This window comes from Schistocerca piceifrons, chromosome 4 (genome assembly GCF_021461385.2).
Source record: "Schistocerca piceifrons isolate TAMUIC-IGC-003096 chromosome 4, iqSchPice1.1, whole genome shotgun sequence".
Taxonomy (NCBI): domain Eukaryota; kingdom Metazoa; phylum Arthropoda; class Insecta; order Orthoptera; family Acrididae; genus Schistocerca; species Schistocerca piceifrons.
The window spans coordinates 289935072-289955017 of NC_060141.1; the positions used below are offsets into that span (position 1 = coordinate 289935072).

Sequence of the window (19946 nt, forward strand, 5' to 3'; positions counted from 1 at the left end):
CAGAAGAGACTGATTTTTCTGTGTGGTGCGGTCAGGATGTTTGGTATCATAATCACCTAAGTAATTTTAATGTAGACAATGTTTCTCTAATTGAAGAATTTTACTAACATATTAAACACATAATTAATTGATGGTGTTCATGCTTTTGTATCTGTTGTGTTTAAATAAAACTCAGACTCTGTAACACGGTAAGTAGATTATTTGCTATTCATTGTTTTGTACGAGTATTTAAAGCTCAGAATGTTCTATAGTGTTTAAATTAAGGCCAGACCATGTAATACTTCAAGAATCTTCATTATGTACTTACAGGCTGTACGGGACATTCATCTGGTATTCCAGCCGCTTTCATTAGGGAATTCCAAAATTCTGGGCTGAAGCTTTGGATGGAATGGCAGATGTCGTCATTTGTATAACTGTACACGTTGCGCCAGCCCATGCTGCCTTGTCTGAGGACCTCTGTTTCTGCCTGAAAGAGATTAAATACCGATCAGCGTTCTCTGCCACCACGATAAATTTCTATTAAATCTGAAACTGTAGACAAATCCCGTGCAGGAAGTCTCTGGACAGACGATAAAAATAAATGTAATTCTGTCCAGATAAATTCGTTCCTTGTGTTTCATACTGGTAAACAACCGGGTGCATTATGATATAAATTGCTTCTTAACCTCCTACTTTCGTTAGTACTTAAGAAAGAAACGAATATTGTTTTACTTTCGCTGAGGTTATTCCCTGTTAAATGATTTTCTCACTCTATGAAGTTTCCGCAGACTCTCTGAACTTAGGAGGCAACTACGTTGACGGAAACGATGACACGGCCTCCAGCGTTAAGTCTTTATTGTTGTTGTTGTGGTATTCGGTCCTGAGACTGGTTTTATGCAGCTCTCCATGCTACTCTATCCTGTGCAAGCTTCATCATCTCCCAGTACCTATTGCAATCTACATCCTTCTGAATCTGTTTACTGTATTCATCTATTGGTCTCCCTCTACGATTTTTACCCTCCACGCTGCCCTCCAATACTAAATTGGGATCCCTTGATGCCTCAGAACATGTCCTACCAACCGATCCTGTCTTCTAGTCAAGTTGTGCCACAAACTCCTCTTCTCCCCAATTGTGTTCAATACCTCCTCATTAGTTATGTGATCTACCCATCTAATCTTCATCATTCTTCTGTAGCACCACATTTCGAAAGCTTCTATTCTCTTCTTGTCCAAACTATTTATCGCCCATGTTTCACTTCCATAAGTGGCTAAACTCCATACAAATACTTTCAGAACTACTTCCTGACACTTAAATCTATACTCCATGTTAACAAATTTCTCTTCTTCAGAAACGCTTTCCTTGCCATTGCCAGTCTACATTTTATATCCTCTCTACTTCGACCATCATCAGTTATTTTGCTCCCAAATAGCAAAATTCCTTTACTACTTTAAGTGTCTCATTTCCTAATCTAATTCCCTCAGCATCACCCGACTTAATTCGACTATATTCCATTATCCTCGTTTTGGTTTTCTTGATGTTCATCTTATATCCTTCTTTCAAGATACTGTCCATTCCGTTCAACTGCTCTTCCAAGTCCTTTCCTGTCTCTGACAGAATTACAATGTCATCGGCGAACCTCAAAGTTTTTATTTCTTCCCCATGGATTTTAATACCTACTCCGATTTTTTCTTTTGTTTCCTGTACTGCTTATTATTATACAGATTGAATAACATCGGGGAAAGGCTACAACCCTGTATCACTCCCTTCCCAACCTCTGCTTCCCTTTCATGTCCCTCGACTCTTATAACTGCCATCTGGTTTCTGTACAAATTGTAAATAGCCTTTCGCTCCCTGTTCAAAATGCCTCTGAGCACTATGGGACTTAACGTCTATGGTCATCAGTCCCCTAGAACTTAGAACTACTTAAACCTAACTAACCTAAGGACACCACATAACACCCAGTCATCACGAGGCAGAGAAAATCCCTGACCCCGCCGGGAATCGAACCCGGGAACCCGGACGTGGGAAGCGAGAACGCTACCGCACGACCACGAGCTGCGGACTCACTCCCTGTATTTTACCCCTGCCACCTTCAGAATTTGAAAGAGAGTCTTCATTATGTTTATTAAAACAGTACATGTTTCATCTTATGTCTTTGTTATTCGCTCGTATTTGTATTCGTCTTGCTTCTGTTAGATTTACTGTCAATACACTTACGTGAACTACCGAACTGCCGAACAAACTGGAGATAGTATTGTTGGTGGTCTGTTTTTAAATGTAACTTTTCTAAATCAAGCCAAGACAATATTACCGAACATAAGAAATGTCTGTGCTCCTTATCAGATTTTCTCTTTTATAAGGTGCATTTACAGTGATTTGATTCCTTATACTCTGTTCTTATATCACAGCGAACGTAGGCTGTAAAATTTATGATTTTGTACGGCATATGGGATAACTGTAGTTGTGGGATCTGCTTAACATGGTAAGCGATGTAGAGAAGCAATAAGCGAATGGTGCATTCAGAGCACCAGAAACCGGAACTTCTGAAAGAAAAGATAAAAATTAAATGAAATAAACAAAAGTAAGAGAAATACAACAAAAATTATTAATGGAAACGGAATTCTAACAACTTGTTATTTAGGAGATGCTGAACTCTGAAACGTATTCCCTATTGCTGGCGTCATTCTCTACATATTATCTTTGTCTTAACGCCTAGATCTGATTCTGAATGTCCCAGGTTTAAAAATCAGATAATATAGATCGAGACTTTAATGCCCCTGGGAGAAATAACACAGTAATATTTGAGGTAATAGGAAGCAAATGGACGTTGAGATGATCACATAGGTCTTAAACAGTTGTAACTGATTATTGTGATCTGTATGATGGTGGAACGAAATGAGGTGTGTACAGAGGCTGACGTATCAGAAGGTACTATTTTAGTTACTCATTTGGGAAAAGTTTAGGTTCTACGACGAAATGTGGGTGTAAATTAAACCCTCACCTTGTAATTGAACAGTTAATGATTGAGGAATGCATTAGAGCTTTTATCCGCTGAGTTACAAGCAGTTCCAGACATGACACTGGACCTCATCTGTAATCCAGAGCTCATCCATAAATAAGTTGTCGCCAATGATGTCCGTCTTTGTTAATAAAAAGAAACTAATAATATCTGGTTCTTAGTCTTCGGCAGTACTCCTATAATTAGCAACATGATCGTCGGTACGTCTGAATGAATGCTCAGCAGCACTGAAGAGGGTCTACTACCTTCAAGATTTTGAACGGTGCGTCAACCTCTTTCTGAAACAAATCAGTTTCTATTTCGGAGTCACGTGTGTCTTCAGAACCTGAGATTTCATTGTGCATTTCGAAAGCACCGACAATCACAGACCATTAAAAATGTCAAACCTTTCTCATTTTTATGCTTCTTTTTATTACACTCAGCTCTACGCCGTACACTTACTTTTCCAGAAGATTTCACGACAATTCGTATAGCTCATCTTACTGGCAGTCAATTACTATTTTCATTTAATGCCCTTACTAAAATACCTTCTAACAGACGTTTCAGAAGAGGGACAGGCTGAGATTGTATCTCTTGTTTCTGTCTCTCGTCTCTCTGCTCGCCTCTCCGTTTTACAAGAGGAGCGTTGTTTTCTTCAAATGTGTTAATTATTTAAGAGAGGATATTAAATGCAAGTTAAATGTTTTGTTGCTTAAATGCAAGATAGATATTTTACCTTCTTGTTGCTCATAAGATGGAAACGAAAGCTACAGAACAGGTTCTAGAGATAATTAGAAACAGCTTAAATATTTCAGGAAGAAATAAGGTAAAGCATTCCATTATGAAATTTCGAGACTCGTCATGTCGGACGAAATACAAACGATAAAGAAGTCTTTTTAGTGCTTCAAGAATGTTGGCACACGTGTCGCCAGGTTCAGCCATTCGCATTCTTCACCAGTTGTTTTACGGTACTATATGTTTAGAAAATAGTAAGTCCGGTATTTCAGAATATTTTCGCAGTAGCCTGTTTTTAACGTATTGAAGACATTTGTACCATAACGTAAGCATATCATTCGATATCATGCAGTAATATCTTACGAAAGGAAGTTTCTTACTATCATTGTTCTTTTGAACTTTTCACTTACAGAAATCTTTAACTTCCTCTTTAGCCACGGAACTTACCATGTAGTTAGCAAGATTTAGCTGTTTCAGGCATGAAATCAATCAGTGCATCGCACGAAGTATACTGGAGGAAAATATAGTCTGTCAGTGAGACGAAGAGTTTTAGGTCCTAATTTCCATATTCGAAAAAGGGGACTACTCTCTAAGCAGTTAATCTGATATAAATCCTGACTATCTTTCTCTTGCATCCGTAAAAACTGACAGTCAAACGTGTCTTGATTGTTTAAAAGATATGCGTTGTATTCAAATATTGAATTACAACAAACGACTGAAGTTCATTTTAAGTAATTAACCAATTTACTCACTGTTAATCCTGTTCCGAAAGGGTATTTGAAGAACAGGTGTCCTTCGAACAACATGTCGGAATCGTCTCGGCGACGATAGACGTCAAACATCATCTCTGCAGTTCCTTGTTCTTCGCAGCTGCCCACTTCTTTGACGTCAATTAAGTAAGATCCCTGCAGAAGGATAATGGATTGTCGGTAAATATAATTGGAAAAAGAGTATTAAGGCACCATTTATTAAACAAAAAGCCAGCCGTTGTGGCCGAGCGGTTCTTAGTGCTTCAGTCCGGAACCGCGCTGCTGCTACGGTCGTAGGTTCAAATCCTGTCTCGGGCATGGATGTGTGTGCTGTCGTTAGGTTAGTTAGGTTTAAGTATTTTTACGTCTAGGGGACTCATGTTGCCGGCCGCGGTGGTCTCGCGGTTAAGGCGCTCAGTCCGGAACCGCGCGACTGCTACGGTCGCAGGTTCGAATCCTGCCTCGGGCATGGATGTGTGTGATGTCCTTCGGTTCGTTAGGTTCAAGTAATTCTAAGTTCTAGGGGACTGATGACCACAGAAGTTAAGTCCCATAGTGCTCAGAGCCATTTTTTTTTGTTGGGACTCATGACCACAGATTTTGAGTCCCATAGTACTCAGAGACATTTGCAACATTTATTAAACAAAACAATGAACAAAAATGTCGCAGGACGACATAAAGTGCATAAGCAGTTGATATTTTATGACAGTGCTAACCCCTCTAGAACAACGACATGGTAACAATAGTAATCTCCAGTCTAAGGCGGGATTAGAAGCCAGAACTGGTAAGGCATGCTGTAAGTCCAAACTATGAGTGCTATGATTATCACTGATTAGGGCTAACTGTCAAAACTGCAGCCTTAGTTCTGCGAGCTCAGAAATGGAGCAGTGAAGCTGAAAAATTGCAAGAACGGGCTGTGGTCAAAAATCAGTGCAATGGGAACGCTTCTGAAGCAGATATGACTTGTTAACACCGGAGTGCTTAAATGGCTTGATGTTTGGAAGTAGTTGTTTTGAACTAAAAATTCTTAGAAGCGTATGCGCTGGGACTTCGTGACGAGCCTTCTGTATAACACGAAAGTACTGTGACAACATCCAAAGTAATGGATGTAGCAAAAATAAGGGGTTGACTTCATATGAAGAGCATACGTCATGGCACTTTAAGAAGTGATGCCATAAACGCTGGACATCTGTTGACACTATGAGAGTACAGACAAATGGAAAGCTGGCTTTACGGAATTCGTTCAGTGATGTTACAGTCGAGTTAACATCCGGGATGGTATCGAAAGAATAGTCAATAGCGCTGAGTAGTACTTTAAGTAGGTATTGTTAAGAATTGCTGGAAGATTCCGTATGGTTATTTGATGAATTTATACGGTATACATCATACTTTCAGAGAATATTTCCTCATGAAAGAGAAGCTGAAAATATGATCTCGCTACATCGGTCTCTGAGAACAACTGTCTTGCGGTAGAACAGCTCTTTCGGGAAAGTCAAGAGATATATAACGACGCTAGATTACATATTGACAGTTGTCTTGAAATCTCAGCAGAACATGCGGCACAAAAACAAATGGAACTGTTTCACAACTGGAAGGTGTACCTCGCTGTACAAGTAATCTCGATTATCACTATGTCAGCGTATGGAATTTAAAGTGCCTTAGTAAAGCCAGGATGTCTCCGGAACGAAAAAAACATGTGAGCTGTGAGTCTTTAGTGTTTCCAGTGTACCAACAGATCACTGTCACGTAGACATAAATTAATGGAAATCGCGATATTTCGTATGAAATCAACTTCTCAAAAATCCCAATTCATCAAATAAGTCTGTGCAAAAATGTTGAGGGCATCACTTTGAAAGACCACTTAGAACTTGATGCGGCATCTGACCAATTTTATGGGGAACATGGGTTCCACATAAGTGTGATCAAAATTAATAAGCGGTACGACTCTAGTTCTGTGGATTTTCAACTGATATAACCATTGTTTCTTAACGATGCTTCGTACGTAAACAAAATCTTTCATAAAACGGCTGCAACAGTTTGAAGTTTTTGTAAACACTATTCGGATAGTTGTAACTATTTTAAAATCCATTTGCATAAAGCTATTAATCTAGCCTAGAACGGTTGAAATGCGCTGGGTTGTAGTATTCGCAGAACGCATGCACGTTCAAATTGCATCGTAGTCGCATGTGGATAGTGGTTTATCGCTGCTGAGGTATTAGTTGTGTTTCTCTCGCCAGTAGCTGTTCTTTTTCTTGGAATATTTTATTATTCACGCTGACAGTTTCGAAAGACAATATTGAAAATAACGTAAAAGCAAACGTCATATGGCGTTATTGGTTGGGATATCCCACTGGGTGGTTACCGCCGCCCGTCGGAAAGCTTGGTGTTGCTCACCACACATCGGCCTCTTTCCTTGCGGACGTGTGACGGATGTGTCGTATGTGTAGTTGTAGAGAGTAAGTGAGTATAATGGGTAAGTGCATCGTGTAGTTTTATGTTTATGTTACATGATGAAGTGAGAAGGGAGAGGATGGAAACCGGTGGCAGCACGTAGTGTACTCCTGTCGAATAGCATCTAGGGGACTGCCGAACTTAACGTTTGATGCAGCGGACGGACCACCGTCAACAGTGCCATATGCCATCACTTTAAGAGACGCTCCGAGATACCTGGAATCAGGAATTTTACGCCAACAATTCTCCTCCCCTTGCCGACCTCCGTGGTGAATTGTTAAATGAGAGCCACTTGTTGAACTACCCTTCTAGCCTTTGGACGTGGGTGTTATTTCGAAGTGGTATCCAAAAAACCCCGAAATTTGTATGTTGCTCCAAAATGTTTACGGGTTCAGTGAAATACCGTTAGGCGTCTCTCCATACGGCAGTGTGGTAAGTCGTTACGAGCTGAGTGATTTGGTTAGCTGTTGGTGAGCATGTTTCAACGGCAGAGTTTCCATGATTTGCTTTTTTGCAACAGCTGATATGAAAAAGTAGAGTGTTAATATAAAGTTTCGATTTACACGTGGGAAAACCGCTGCATAAAATCTTCAAAAAGCTTGTGAAGACGACACACTACGTCTTATAAAGACTTACGACTGGAATGACTGTTATAATATTTTCGAAAACGGTCGAACGCCGACTGACGATGGTGGCCGTTCCGGCCGGTAGTCAAATGGTATCAAACCAGAAAATATTTAGAAAGTGAGTCATCTGATTGTACTAGAGCGCAGACAGAGGGTCCAAGATGTCTGCACTGCATTGGTGATGAGTTATGGTGCATTTTAACATGAAAGGGATTGCAGTGAATATGTGCTACGACTAATACAAGATGACCAGAAGCCACATCACTTGGAAGCCTGTAGATAACTTAAATAAACGATACAAGGCAATATAAACGTTCTTTCAAAGGTAGTCACTGTTGACGAAAGAGGGTACTAAGGCTACGACAATGAAACCAAGCAGCAACCGTTACAATGGAAGTATCCATTTTCGCCTCGGCCAGAAGAAGCTATACAAGAGTAACATTAAGTCCTTATTAATCTATTCATTTACAATGACGGGATTGTTCGTAAAGATTTTGTCCCTTCTTGTCTACATCTACATCTACAAGGATACTCTGCCAATCACACTCAAATGTCTGGCAGAGGGTTCATCGAACCATCTTCACAATAATTCTTTTTTATTCCACCCTCGGACATTCACGGAAAAAACGAACAGCTATGTCTTTCTGTGCGAGCTCTGATTTCCCTTATTTTATTATGATGATCGTTTCTCCCTATTTAGGTCGGCTCCAACAAAATTTTTTGGCATTCGGAGAAGGTTGGCGACTGGAAGAAAGAAGATCCCACCGCAACTCGAAACGCCTTTTTTTTTTTTTTAACGACGTCCACCTCAAATTCTGTATCATGTCTGTGGCACCCTCTCCTCTATTTCTCGATAGTACAAAACGTACTCCACTTCTCTGAACTTTCTCGATGTATTACGTTAATCCCGTCTGGTAAGAATCCCATACAGCGCAGTAGTACTCCAACAGAGGACGGACAAGCGTAGTGTAGCAAGTCTGTTTAGTGGATCTGTCGCATCACCTAAGTGTTCTGCCAATAAAAAGCAGTCTTTGTTTCACCTTCCCTAAACATTTTCTATGGGTTCTTCCCCATTTAGGATGTTCTTAATTGTAATTCCGAGGTATTTAGTTGAATTTGCGTCCTTTAGATCCGATTGATTTATCGTGTAGGCGAAGTTTATCGGATTCCTTATAGCACTCATATAAATGACCTTACACATGTCACTCTTAGGGTCAATTGCTAATTTGCGCACCATATAGACATCTTTTCTAAATCTTTTTGCAACTTATTTGATCTTCTGATAACTTTGCTAGACGTAGACGACAGCAGAAGCTGCAAACAACTCAAGACAGCGCTCCGATTGTGTAATAAAATCGTCAATATACAGGGTGATTATAATGAAAGTTAAACTTTCAAAACGCTGTACAAATAACACCACTGGTCAGAATAACGCCAAATTGCAACGGAACATTATCGGAGACGGGGGAAACTGTACGGCCGAAGAAAAAAATAGAGTGAAAATCGATCAATGGATGGTGCTCTGCGTGTCAGAATACGTAAATAAAAACACCTCCCATGCGCACGATCCATTGGAGTTGGTATAAATACGCCAGGTACACGGCTTTTCCTCCTTTCGCGGCTGTGACGTTCGACATGACTGTCCTAATGCAGGATCGCGCTCTACTTGTAAAGCTGTGTTACAAGAACGATGACTGTGCACATGTCGCTCTGCAGAAGTTCCACACACTGAAGAGTTTAAAAAAGGCGTTGGTCCGATGGCTGCCGTGAGTCTGGAGAAAATGATTCGGAAATTCGAAAAGAAGGGTTCTTTTGGTGTGCAAGCTCGTACAGGGAGGAAACGAATTGATTCCACGTCAGTAGAAGCAATGGCCGCAGCAATGCAGGAGGAGACGAGTGGTGGTGTGTGAACGTGTAGTGCACGGCTAAAATGGTTCGAATGGCTCTGAGCACTATGGGACTTAACTTCGAAGGTCATCAGTCCCCTAGAACTTAGAACTACTTAAACCTAACTAACGTAAGGACATCACACACATCCATGCCTGAGGCAGGATTCGAAATTGCGACCGTAGCGGTCCTGCAGTTCCAGACTGTAGCGCCTAGAACCGCACGGCCACCACGGCCGGCGTGTGGTGCACGGAGAATTGCCCAAACATTGGACATACCCAGGAGCACGGTACGTAAAATCCTACGAAACATTCTTCTTTGCTATCCATTCAAAATTACGCATGTACAAGACTTGCTTCCTGTTGAACCATTGCTTTAGAGTTTATTGCTCGCATGAAAGTGGACAGTGACTGGCCGTGGATGATTTTGTGGACAGACGAAGCCCACTTCAATCTAACAGGAAGTGTCAATACACAGAATTGTCGGATATGGGCAACGGAAAACCCACCACTTCATCCTGAAATGATCACTGTGTGGTGCGGGTTAACGGCATCATTTATCACAGGGCCATATTTCTTCGAAGAGATAGGTGATTCCGGTCCTGTTACCTGTACCGTCACTGGTAAGCGCTATGAGTGTCATTTGCTCTACCATGTCATTTCAGCTCTCCAACAGCGTGGATGTGTGGATGGGATCATTTTTATGCTAGATGGCGCACCTCCGCACATTGCAAATCCAGTTAAGCATCTGCTGAAGCACCATTCGGAAATACTAGAATTATCATACGCCATTTCCTTACAGCCTGGCCGTCCCGATCCCATGATCTTAATCTATGTGACTTCTGGCTATGGGGCTGTCTGAAAGATGTTGTGTTTAGTGTTGCGATAGCAAACTTAGCTGCACTGAAGGCACGCATTGCGTAACACATTCTGAACGTGACCCCGGAAACACTTCGATCAGTTAAGGAACATGCATTTTCTCGATTTCAACTTGTTGCTGAAAACGGTGGACAGCTTATTGAATATATTTTGCATCAGTCACACGGAAATTAATAATTCGATTCGATTTTGATTGATGCTTTTATGCGGTTTTTGGCCTCGGGACAATTAAAAACCGTTGTGATGTGATTGGTGCTTTGCATGCACTTTTTGGCCTCGGGATAGTTAAAACAGATTTTTCCCATCCGATGTGATTTTATCTTGCCGTGGTGGATGGGCTTACGTAACTAACAATATCACACCTTTACCCCTATGCAAGTACATTTTGTTTAATGTCAAACGTACACCGCAGGCATTGTTGTATGATTCATTTGTCATTTTTAGCCGGCCAATGTTAAATTATGATGCTTACAGCACCATCTATTGCTAAATTTTGTAACCATTTACTTTTCTTCTGCCATAAGTTTTCCCCCTTCTCCTATAATATTCCGTTGCAGTTTGACGTCATTCTGACCAGTGCTGCTATTTCTACACCGGTTTGAAAGTTTAATTAATTATAATCACCCTGTAGATAAGGAACAGCAGAGGCCCTATAACACAACCTTGGGGAATGCCGGAAATCATTTCTGTTTTATTCGATGACCTTCCGTCAGTTGCTAAGAACTGTGAACTCTTTGACAGGAAATCATGAATCCAATGCGTAACTGAGACGATATTCCACAAGCAGGTCATTTGATTACAAGCCACTTGTGAGGTACAGTGTTGAATGCATTCTGAAAATATAAAAATAAGGAATCGGTTTGATATCCACTGTCGATGGCACTCGACATTTCGTGACAATCAATTTGCATTAGGGAAGTTAAATGCTACCACAGAGGCAGTTCTGATGTTGTATTTGACAATACAAATAAGACAAAAATATCAAGAATTGCATGTGGTCAGATGTAAACAGCTGTACTACTACGGTTTAAGGCGTCTAACGGAGGACACGAGGAGAAAATACTTTTACAGATGTGATAAACGATATTTTATACACTTCACCAAGACAATGTACGACGGCATATACACGCAATATTATTCGTAATTTTTTTATTAAAAACATAATTACAATTATTATTACAAGATTTGGTCCCATGTGAATTCTTCCCCTTATCCAAGATGAAGATCAAAACCTCTTCATCTCAGAGTAGCTACCAACGTTTCCAATTATTTGTTGAATGTATTCCAATCTCTGCTTTCCACAACAGTTTTCGATCTCTGCAGCTCCCTCTAATAAGTCATTCCCTGATGTTTTAACAGATGTCCTGCCATCGAGTCACTTCTCCATGTCAGTGTTTTCCACATATTCATTTCCTCTCCGATTTCGGACAGAGCATCCTCATTCCTTACCTTATCAGTCCACCAAGCATCAACATTCGCCTGTAGCACTACATCTCAAATGCTTCGATTCTCTCCTGTTCCGGTTTTTCCACAGTCCATGTTTCACTACCCTTCAACGCTGTGCTCCAAACGTACATTCTCAGAAATTTCTTCCCCAAATTAAGGACTATGTTTAATAAAAATAGATTTCTCTTGGCCAGGAATGCCCTTTTTGCCAGTGCTGGTGTGCTTTTGATGTTCACCTTGCTCCTTCCGTCATCGGTTATTTAGCTGCCTAGATAGACTACTTAAAATCATCTACTTCGTGACCATCAATCCTGACGTTAAGTTTATTGCAGCTCTCATTTCTGCTACTTCAAATTGCTTTCGTCTTTCTTCGACTTACTCTCACTCTGTGTTCTGTACCCATTAGATTGTTCGTTCTATTCAGCAGATCATGTAATTGTTCTTCACTTTCACTCAGGATAGCAATGTCGTCAACTAATCGTATCATTGATATCCTTTCACCTTGAATTATAATTCCACTCCTGAACCTTTCTTTAATTGAATCTTCGATGTACAGACCGAGCAGTAGGGGAGAAAGACTACATCCCCGTCTTACGCCCTTTTTAATTCGAGCACTTTGTTCTTGGTCGTCCATTCTTATTACCCCCTCTTGGCTCTTGTACATATTGTATATTATCCGCCTCTCCCTGTAGCTTACCCCTATTTTGTTCAGAATTCCGGACGTTTTGCAACATTTTACATTCTCGAACCCTTTTTTCCAGATCGATGAATACTATTTTTTTGTGTTGCTTCAATTATCAAGGGCAACGGCCTTGCCACAGTGGATACACCGATTCCCATCCGCACCGAATTTAAGTGCTGTCGGGTGTGGCCGGCACTGGGATGGGTGGCTATCCGGGCTGCCATGCCCTGTTGCTATTTTTCGGGCTGCACTCAGCTTCGTGATGCCAATTGAGGAGCTACCTATCCGCATCCTCATCTGAGGATGATACGGCGGTCGGATGGTCCCGATCGGCTACTTGTGGCCTGAAGACGGAGTGCTCTCCATTATCAACCGCAACAATTGGATTGCTCCTCTGGTGCCTTTATCTTTCCTAAAGCCAAACTGATAGTCGTCTAACACATCCTCACTTTTCTATTCCATTTTTCTGTATATTATTTTTATAGGCAATTTGGGTGCATGATCTGTTAAGTTGATTGTGCGATAATTCTCGCACTTGCCAGTTCTTTCAGACTTCTGAATTTTTTGTTTGATATTTTTCTGAAAGTCAGATGGTATGTCGCCAGACTCATACATTCTACACACCAACAGAATATTGGAAATTCTGATGGAATATCATCTATCCCTTTTATCTCATTTAATCTTCAGTCCTCCAAAGCTCTTTTAAATTATGGTTCTAATACTTGATCCACTCTCTCCTCTAAATCGACTCCTGTATCTTCTTCTATTACTTCAGACAAATCTCCCCTTCAAAGAGACCTTCAGTATACTCTTTCCACCTACTCGCTCTCTCTTCTGCATTTAACACTGGAATTGCCGTTACACTCTTAATGTTACCACCCTTGCTTTTAATTTTACCGAATGTTGTTCCTATATACTGTGTCAGTCTCTCCGACAACCATTTCTTTTTTGATTTCTTCACATTTTTCATGCAGCAATTTCGTCTTAGCTTCCTTGCACTTCCTATTTATTTTTATTCCTGAGAAACTTTTATTTCTGTGTTGCTGATTTTCCCTGAACGTCTTTGTACTTCCTTCTTTCATCGATCAACTGAAGAATTTCTTCTGTTATGCAAGGTTTCTTCACAGTTACCTTCTTTGTACCTATAATTTTCTTTCTAACTTCAGTGATTGCTCTTTTTAGAAATGTCACTTCTCTTCAACTGTACTGTCTGCTGAGCTATTTCTTATTACTGTATCTATAGCTTTAGAGAAGGTCGAGCATATATCTTTATTCTTTGATACTTCTGTATCCCACTTCTTTGCATATTGATTTTTCTGACTAATCTCTTAAATTTAAGTCTACTCCTCTCCATCACTACTACATAATTATCTGACTATATATCTGCTCCTGGGTACAACTTACAGCCCAGTATCTGATTTCCAATTTCTGTCTGGCTATGATGTAATCTACCTGAAATTTTCCCGTATCGGTCGCTCACTTCCAAGTATACCCACTCCTCTTGTGATTCTTGAACAGAGGATTTGCTACTACAATTGAAATTTATTACAGAACTCAGTTAGCCTTTCTCCTCTTTCTCGTTCCTTGTCCTGAGCCGGTATTCTCCTGTAACTTCTTCTTCTGCTTCTTCTCCTACAACTGCATTCAAGTCTCCCATGAGTATTAGATTTCGATCTCCATTTGTGTACTGTATTACTCTTTCAAGATCATCGTATACTTTCCCTATCTCCTCATCTTCACCTTGCGACGTCGGCATGTATATCTGAACTGTGTTGTCGGTGTTGGTTTGCTTTCGATTCCGATGAGAACAGCCCTACCACGGAAGTGTTCATAGTAACACATTCTTTACCCTATCTTCCTATTAATAATGATTCCCACTCCCGTTATGCCATTTTCTGCTGCTGTTGATATTATCCTGTACTCATCTGACCAGAAATCCTTGTCTTCTTTCCATTTCACTTCACTGACCCCTAATACTGAACCTTTGCATCTGCCTTTTCAGATTTTCTAGCTTCCCTACTACGCTCAAGCTTCTGACATTCCACGCCCCGACTCGTAGAATGTTATCTTTTCGTTGGTTATTCAATCTTGCTTTCATGGTCACCGCCCCTTTCGCTGTTCCACATCGGAGATCCGTATAGGGGACTATTCCGAAATTATTTGCAAATGGAGAGATTTTCAGGCAACATGTCCTGTGGATACACATTATGTATCTTCAGTGCAATGGTTTCCATTGTCTTCTGAATCCTTATGCCGTTGATCATTGCTAATTCTTCCGCCTTTATGGGCAGTTTCCCACCCCAAGGACAAGAGAGTGCCCTGAACCTCTGTCCGCTCCTCTGCTCTCTTTGACAAAGCCATTGGCAGAATGAGGGGACTTCTTATGCTGGAAGTCTTAGGCCTCCAATGCTTATTATTAATAAAAATTTAAGCCGTTGTAATTCGAACCCGGGACCGAGGGCGTTTTGATTATCAATCAAAGACGCTACCCCAAGAACATAGGTGCAACTTGATACACTATATGGTACTAAATAGCTTACCAAAGAAATACTTCCTATATGAATTTCGGAAGTGACAGAAACGTTGGGATTAGTGAATTCGCTATCAGGGGCATTACTTGAAATATGATGGTGCAGAATAATGTATGACACTTGAGACATATCGTCAGACATTCGGAAAAATATCGTTCACACAATCTTGAAAACAGAAAGTGAAAATAAATGCGAGAAATACGCATCCAAATTACTCACAATAATAATATACCACATAATGTGACATGAAACGGGAGTATGTCAGAAGACAATCAATTACGCACTAGGAAAGAGCCGGCCGCGGTGGTCTCGCGGTTCTAGGCGCTCAGTCCGGAATCGCGCGACTGCTACGGTCGCAGGTTCGAATCCTGCATCGGGCATGGATGTGTGTGATGTCCTTAGGTTAGTTAGGTTTAAGTAGTTCTAAGTTCTAGGGGACTGATGACCACAGATGTTAAGTCCCATAGTGCTCAGAGCCATTTGAACCACTAGGAAAGATAAAAGTCACCAGACAGGCAGTTCTGATGTTGCACGTAACAATACAAACAAGACTCAAGAAAAATAAAGATTTTTATCGATCCAGAAAATGCATTCGACAACGCAAAATGGTGCAAACGTTAGAAATTCACAGAAAACTGAGTGTAAGGTATAGGGGAATAATATATTATATACACAGTGAGCATGAGACAATAATACGAATGGGAGGCCAAAGACCGAAGGTGTATGACAGGGATGTAGTGCTTCACCCTTACCATTTAGCCTATATTTCGAAGAAGCAATAACGGAAATCCAAGGTTAAAGGTGAAACGACACTATAATCAGGTTTGCTGATGGCACTGCTATCCTCAGTGGAAGTGAGAAGAGTTGTAATTAAATAAACGTGTGTAGAATATGAACTGCAATTAAACTGTAGAAATACGAAAGTAGTGAGGGTCAGCACAAGTGGGAGCACTGCTAAATTAAACGTAAAAATTATGGACCAATAAGTAGATGAAGTGAAGGAATTCTAGTACCTTGAAAGCAAAATTACACATCATGGACGAAGCAAGAATGACATGAAAAGGACACTACCACAGGGGAAAAGGCTTTTCTGGCTCAAAGAAATCTATTAGTATCAAATAACGCCTTAATTTGAATACAGAATTTCTGAGAATGTATGGCTTGAATACAGTATTGTGTGGAAGTCAGTCACGAACTCTGAAAAAACCGTAAAAGAAGCTAATCCAAGTGTTTGAATCGCTGTACAATAAAAGGAAGTTGAAAATTTTGTGAAGTTTGTAGTCTGACTGAATTTTGTAGTGGTATTCAACAATTATAATTTAGTTTTATTTGCACATTAGTCGGGAATTTGAAAACTAAATAAAGGGATTAAGAACACCATCCATAAGAATCCAATTAGATTATCACAAAAATTAATTTTGGGAAACAAAAGTGCTATGGATCACGGCTGTAAATACTTTAACGTCACTGTTAGTAGTGAAATACGTCCATTATTAATCAAATTATTAATCAGATAAAATACTGAGATTGACGAAAAAGAGCCACATGATATATGACGTTTAAATTTATTATTCCGTTCCTACTGATTCTATTCACATTCTATTTCGCAGAATGCACCTACACCAAAGTATCACTGTACGACACATATTATCTCATAAACACAATTTAAAAACCAGCTTATCATGCATGAAGCTGTAATATATTTATTCTTTACTGCTAAGACACACCTGTAGTCGAGTCACCTTAAGAAAATCTCTGACACCTGGCAACGCTTCCAACTGCGAAGAGCAATTGAATTTAGGCGAGAACGATAGCCGTCTATAGAGCTATGAAGAAGCGTTGCCACGGAGACACTTAGAAAATAGCATTTTAGGTACGCGAAGCGGCAGCGCCCAGCTAACTGAAACCGACTGGGATCATGTTTCCTAATTTGGATTCTGTAATTATGTACATTCGTGCGTTATGCATATTTCTTTGTACGACTATTTCATTATTACAGTGACGTTTCCTCGAAAATATGGAAATGATTATTTTATACTTCACTAGAACACAGTTAATTTTTTGTTTTCATTTCTTATACAAAACTGCCAAAATGGATACCCGGACAGTGCCGGGTTTCTCAGCTAGTAATTAAAAAGAAAGGAAAAGACAACAGTAATGTGCAATTTGCAGAATCAGAGATGGTTAAAATACCGATATGAATGAACTGGCTGTGATGGTGTGCAGATAAATGTCAATTCTGAAAATGGTTCAAATGGCTCTGAGCACTATGAGCCTTAACATCTGAGGTCAACAGTCCCCTAGAACTTAGAACTACTTAAACCTAACTAACCTAAGGACATCACACACATCCATGCCCGAGGCAGGATTCGAACCTGCGACCGTAGCGGTCACGCGCTTCCAGACTGAAGCACCTAGAACTGCTCGGCCTCACAGGCCGGCTCAATTCTGAAATAAAAGAAAAAAAGAAAAAGAAGATATTTTGATTCATCATACTTGTCTATACGTACGATAGGTTTGACGCTGGAGATGGCCACCACCAGCCGACTTGGGGACACCATCAGCAGCAGCAACGCTGGGAGCAGCAGCGGCAGCGGAAGCAGGTTCGCCATCTGGGCAGAGTGCAGGGCCGCTGTGTCTGTATCGGCGATACAGCTGCGCCCCGGGGATTTATGTGGCCAGCCGCGACTATCCGAGCGCCGACATCGCTTCCTGTTGTCCGGCCCTCATTAGCGCACTGCTTTGTGCGCCGTCATGGACCGTCCTCCTGCTTCTCTCAGATATGAATCTGTTACAAATGACCCGCGCGGAAGTCAGCGCAGTAGATAACATCTGCAGCAAATTACACCAAGTGGTGACAAAAAGACCACTGTTTAGCTGTTTTGTCACGATGTTTAACGAGGAATGGAATCTGGCCGGCCTCTGTCTCCTCTCATTTCCCACAGCGACACACTAATACGTGAAATGTTCCTCGTGGCTGCTTTCATCACAAAGCGTGAGTTTCACGTTAGCCGAACGCTACGTCCTGTTTCAAACACTATGTCGTGTTGCGCAGTACTACTGTTTTGATAATTATTCTGTGGGAGACGCCTGTTCGCTTTCTCATGCGCCGGAAGGAAACAGTCCGCTGAAAAGGAAATTTAGAAAAATATAAAACACTAATCTTCATAAAGTTATCTATATTATAAAAAACATTGGTTTTGCCAATTGATGGTGTTATACAAGCGTCGCTGTAAAAGTCATGGCACTTTTTTTGCATCGAAAACGGTAACGAATAAAAAAATTGCGAAATACGCAAATGGGACGTTAGTTTATATGTAAACCTTACATGTATGGAGATGGAGAACCACCACAGAGATATAACACGAGAAAAAAGGCGAAAAGAAGTTTGTTGCTGCAAACTTGTTTTACTGTCAAGCGCAATAGTACGCAATAGTACATTACAAACTACGTGCATTCCAGGGCATCAGGAGTCTCCCCCAACATCCACAGTATCGTGCAGTGACGCTAGATGGCAGTCCTTACCAGGGGAGCGTAGAGACCCTGTATAGGGAGAGAGTGACCATAGGTGAAGTTGCCCGTGATTGGTTGATTAGCTTTGGCATAAAAATGGCGCCAAACGTCTCTCGCGCTTCCTATGTTCGCCGTGCTTTTAAGTTGAATTGAAGTTCAGAAGGCTTTTGGAAGCGATTAAAAGGTATTTGAATTATTGAGAGACTTGTTATGCGTTTTGCATGCATGTTAGATTCAGTTATATATCGTTTTTAGTACGTAATTAGCGTTAGCGATCTTAAATACGAGTTGAAATAATGAAGCGTTTTGTGATGAAGTCGGTAGGCCTACATGTTTGAAGTAAACACGTTAGTAATTGTACAGCATTGTTTTTGACATCTGTAATTCGTTCTGCAGACGTTCGTAAACGATGCCAGGTTGTGCTGCATTTGGTTGTTCCAATAGACGCGAAGGTGGATTTCGCATGTTAGCATTTCCACGCAATGAAGAAAGACGAAAGCAGTGGGCAGTCGCAGTCATCAGGGCTGAGATAAATCAAACAGGAGCCTTGTGGAAATCAACCAAGTACTCTTATCTATGCGAAGTAAGTCGTTTTTGCTTTTTACTACATATAAAACAACTTGCAATATACATAGTTAAATTTGAAAATAGACCTGTAAATTGGCTGTGTGAAAATTATTATACCACGTTATTCTTAGAAACAAAGGCATTTAAAGAATGATTTCGCCATATTGTCTTGTGCTTTTGATTCGGTGAGTGTGTGCTCCACTACTCCACTACTGGCCTTTCAAAAGTCCCGCCCGCGGTTCGACAGAAAAATGGACACCGTATCGTCCGGTTGGCCACTCTCTCCCTATACAGGCACTCTAGGGGGAGCGAAGCGTGAAGAGAGACCACAGTGTGAGTTGAGCAACCGTTCAGGATGAAAGTTACCCGATTTGAATAGCGCTCTTACTCAAAGACTGCAGTCGAGCGTGGAAGGACTATGCGACAATGCCACGAGGACCTCGTGGAGCAGTAGCAAATGCTGTTCTACCGTACCGGACGGTTGCTCGGTGGGTAGATGCACTCAGGCGTGACAGAGCTGCAACGGCCAACACGCACCGACCAGGGGGCCTGTCAGTATGCGTGTGGACTCTTCTCGTACCAAGATCGTCCAACGGCTGAAGCACGACAGAAGATGGACGCTGCAGCAATTACAGCGCCGTACTGGCTTGAAAAGGCAACAATCTACAGGATTTTACGTGACGACCTGCACATGCATGTAAGTTGCTGCGTAGTAAGTGCCTCATATACTAAGTGAAGTGGAAAAGTGGGGCACGTTACGAAACTTCTCGTGTGCATCTAGCACGTTACCAGGAGGAGGACGACAATATATTTGCGACAGTCGTCGCCATAGATGAATTCTGGGCCAACAACTATGAGCCAGAACTGAAACGCCAGGCCGCGGAGTAGCGTCATTCAGGTTCA

At 41.1% G+C, this 19946-nt stretch overlaps 1 protein-coding gene across 1 annotated transcript in view; it reads right to left on the bottom strand.

Annotated features, from left to right (window-relative positions):
* The window catches only part of LOC124796337, a 32747-nt gene extending 15149 nt beyond the window's left edge, over positions 1-17598 (bottom strand). Inside the window, exons 1-3 of the mRNA XM_047260473.1 lie at positions 17474-17598; positions 4466-4618; positions 308-466 (exon numbers count right to left, since the gene is read on the bottom strand). Coding sequence (XP_047116429.1) covers positions 308-466; positions 4466-4618; positions 17474-17575 — 414 coding nt within the window. The 5' untranslated portion in view covers positions 17576-17598. The remainder of the gene's footprint in view (positions 1-307; positions 467-4465; positions 4619-17473) is intronic.
* Between the last annotated feature and the right edge of the window lie 2348 nt (positions 17599-19946).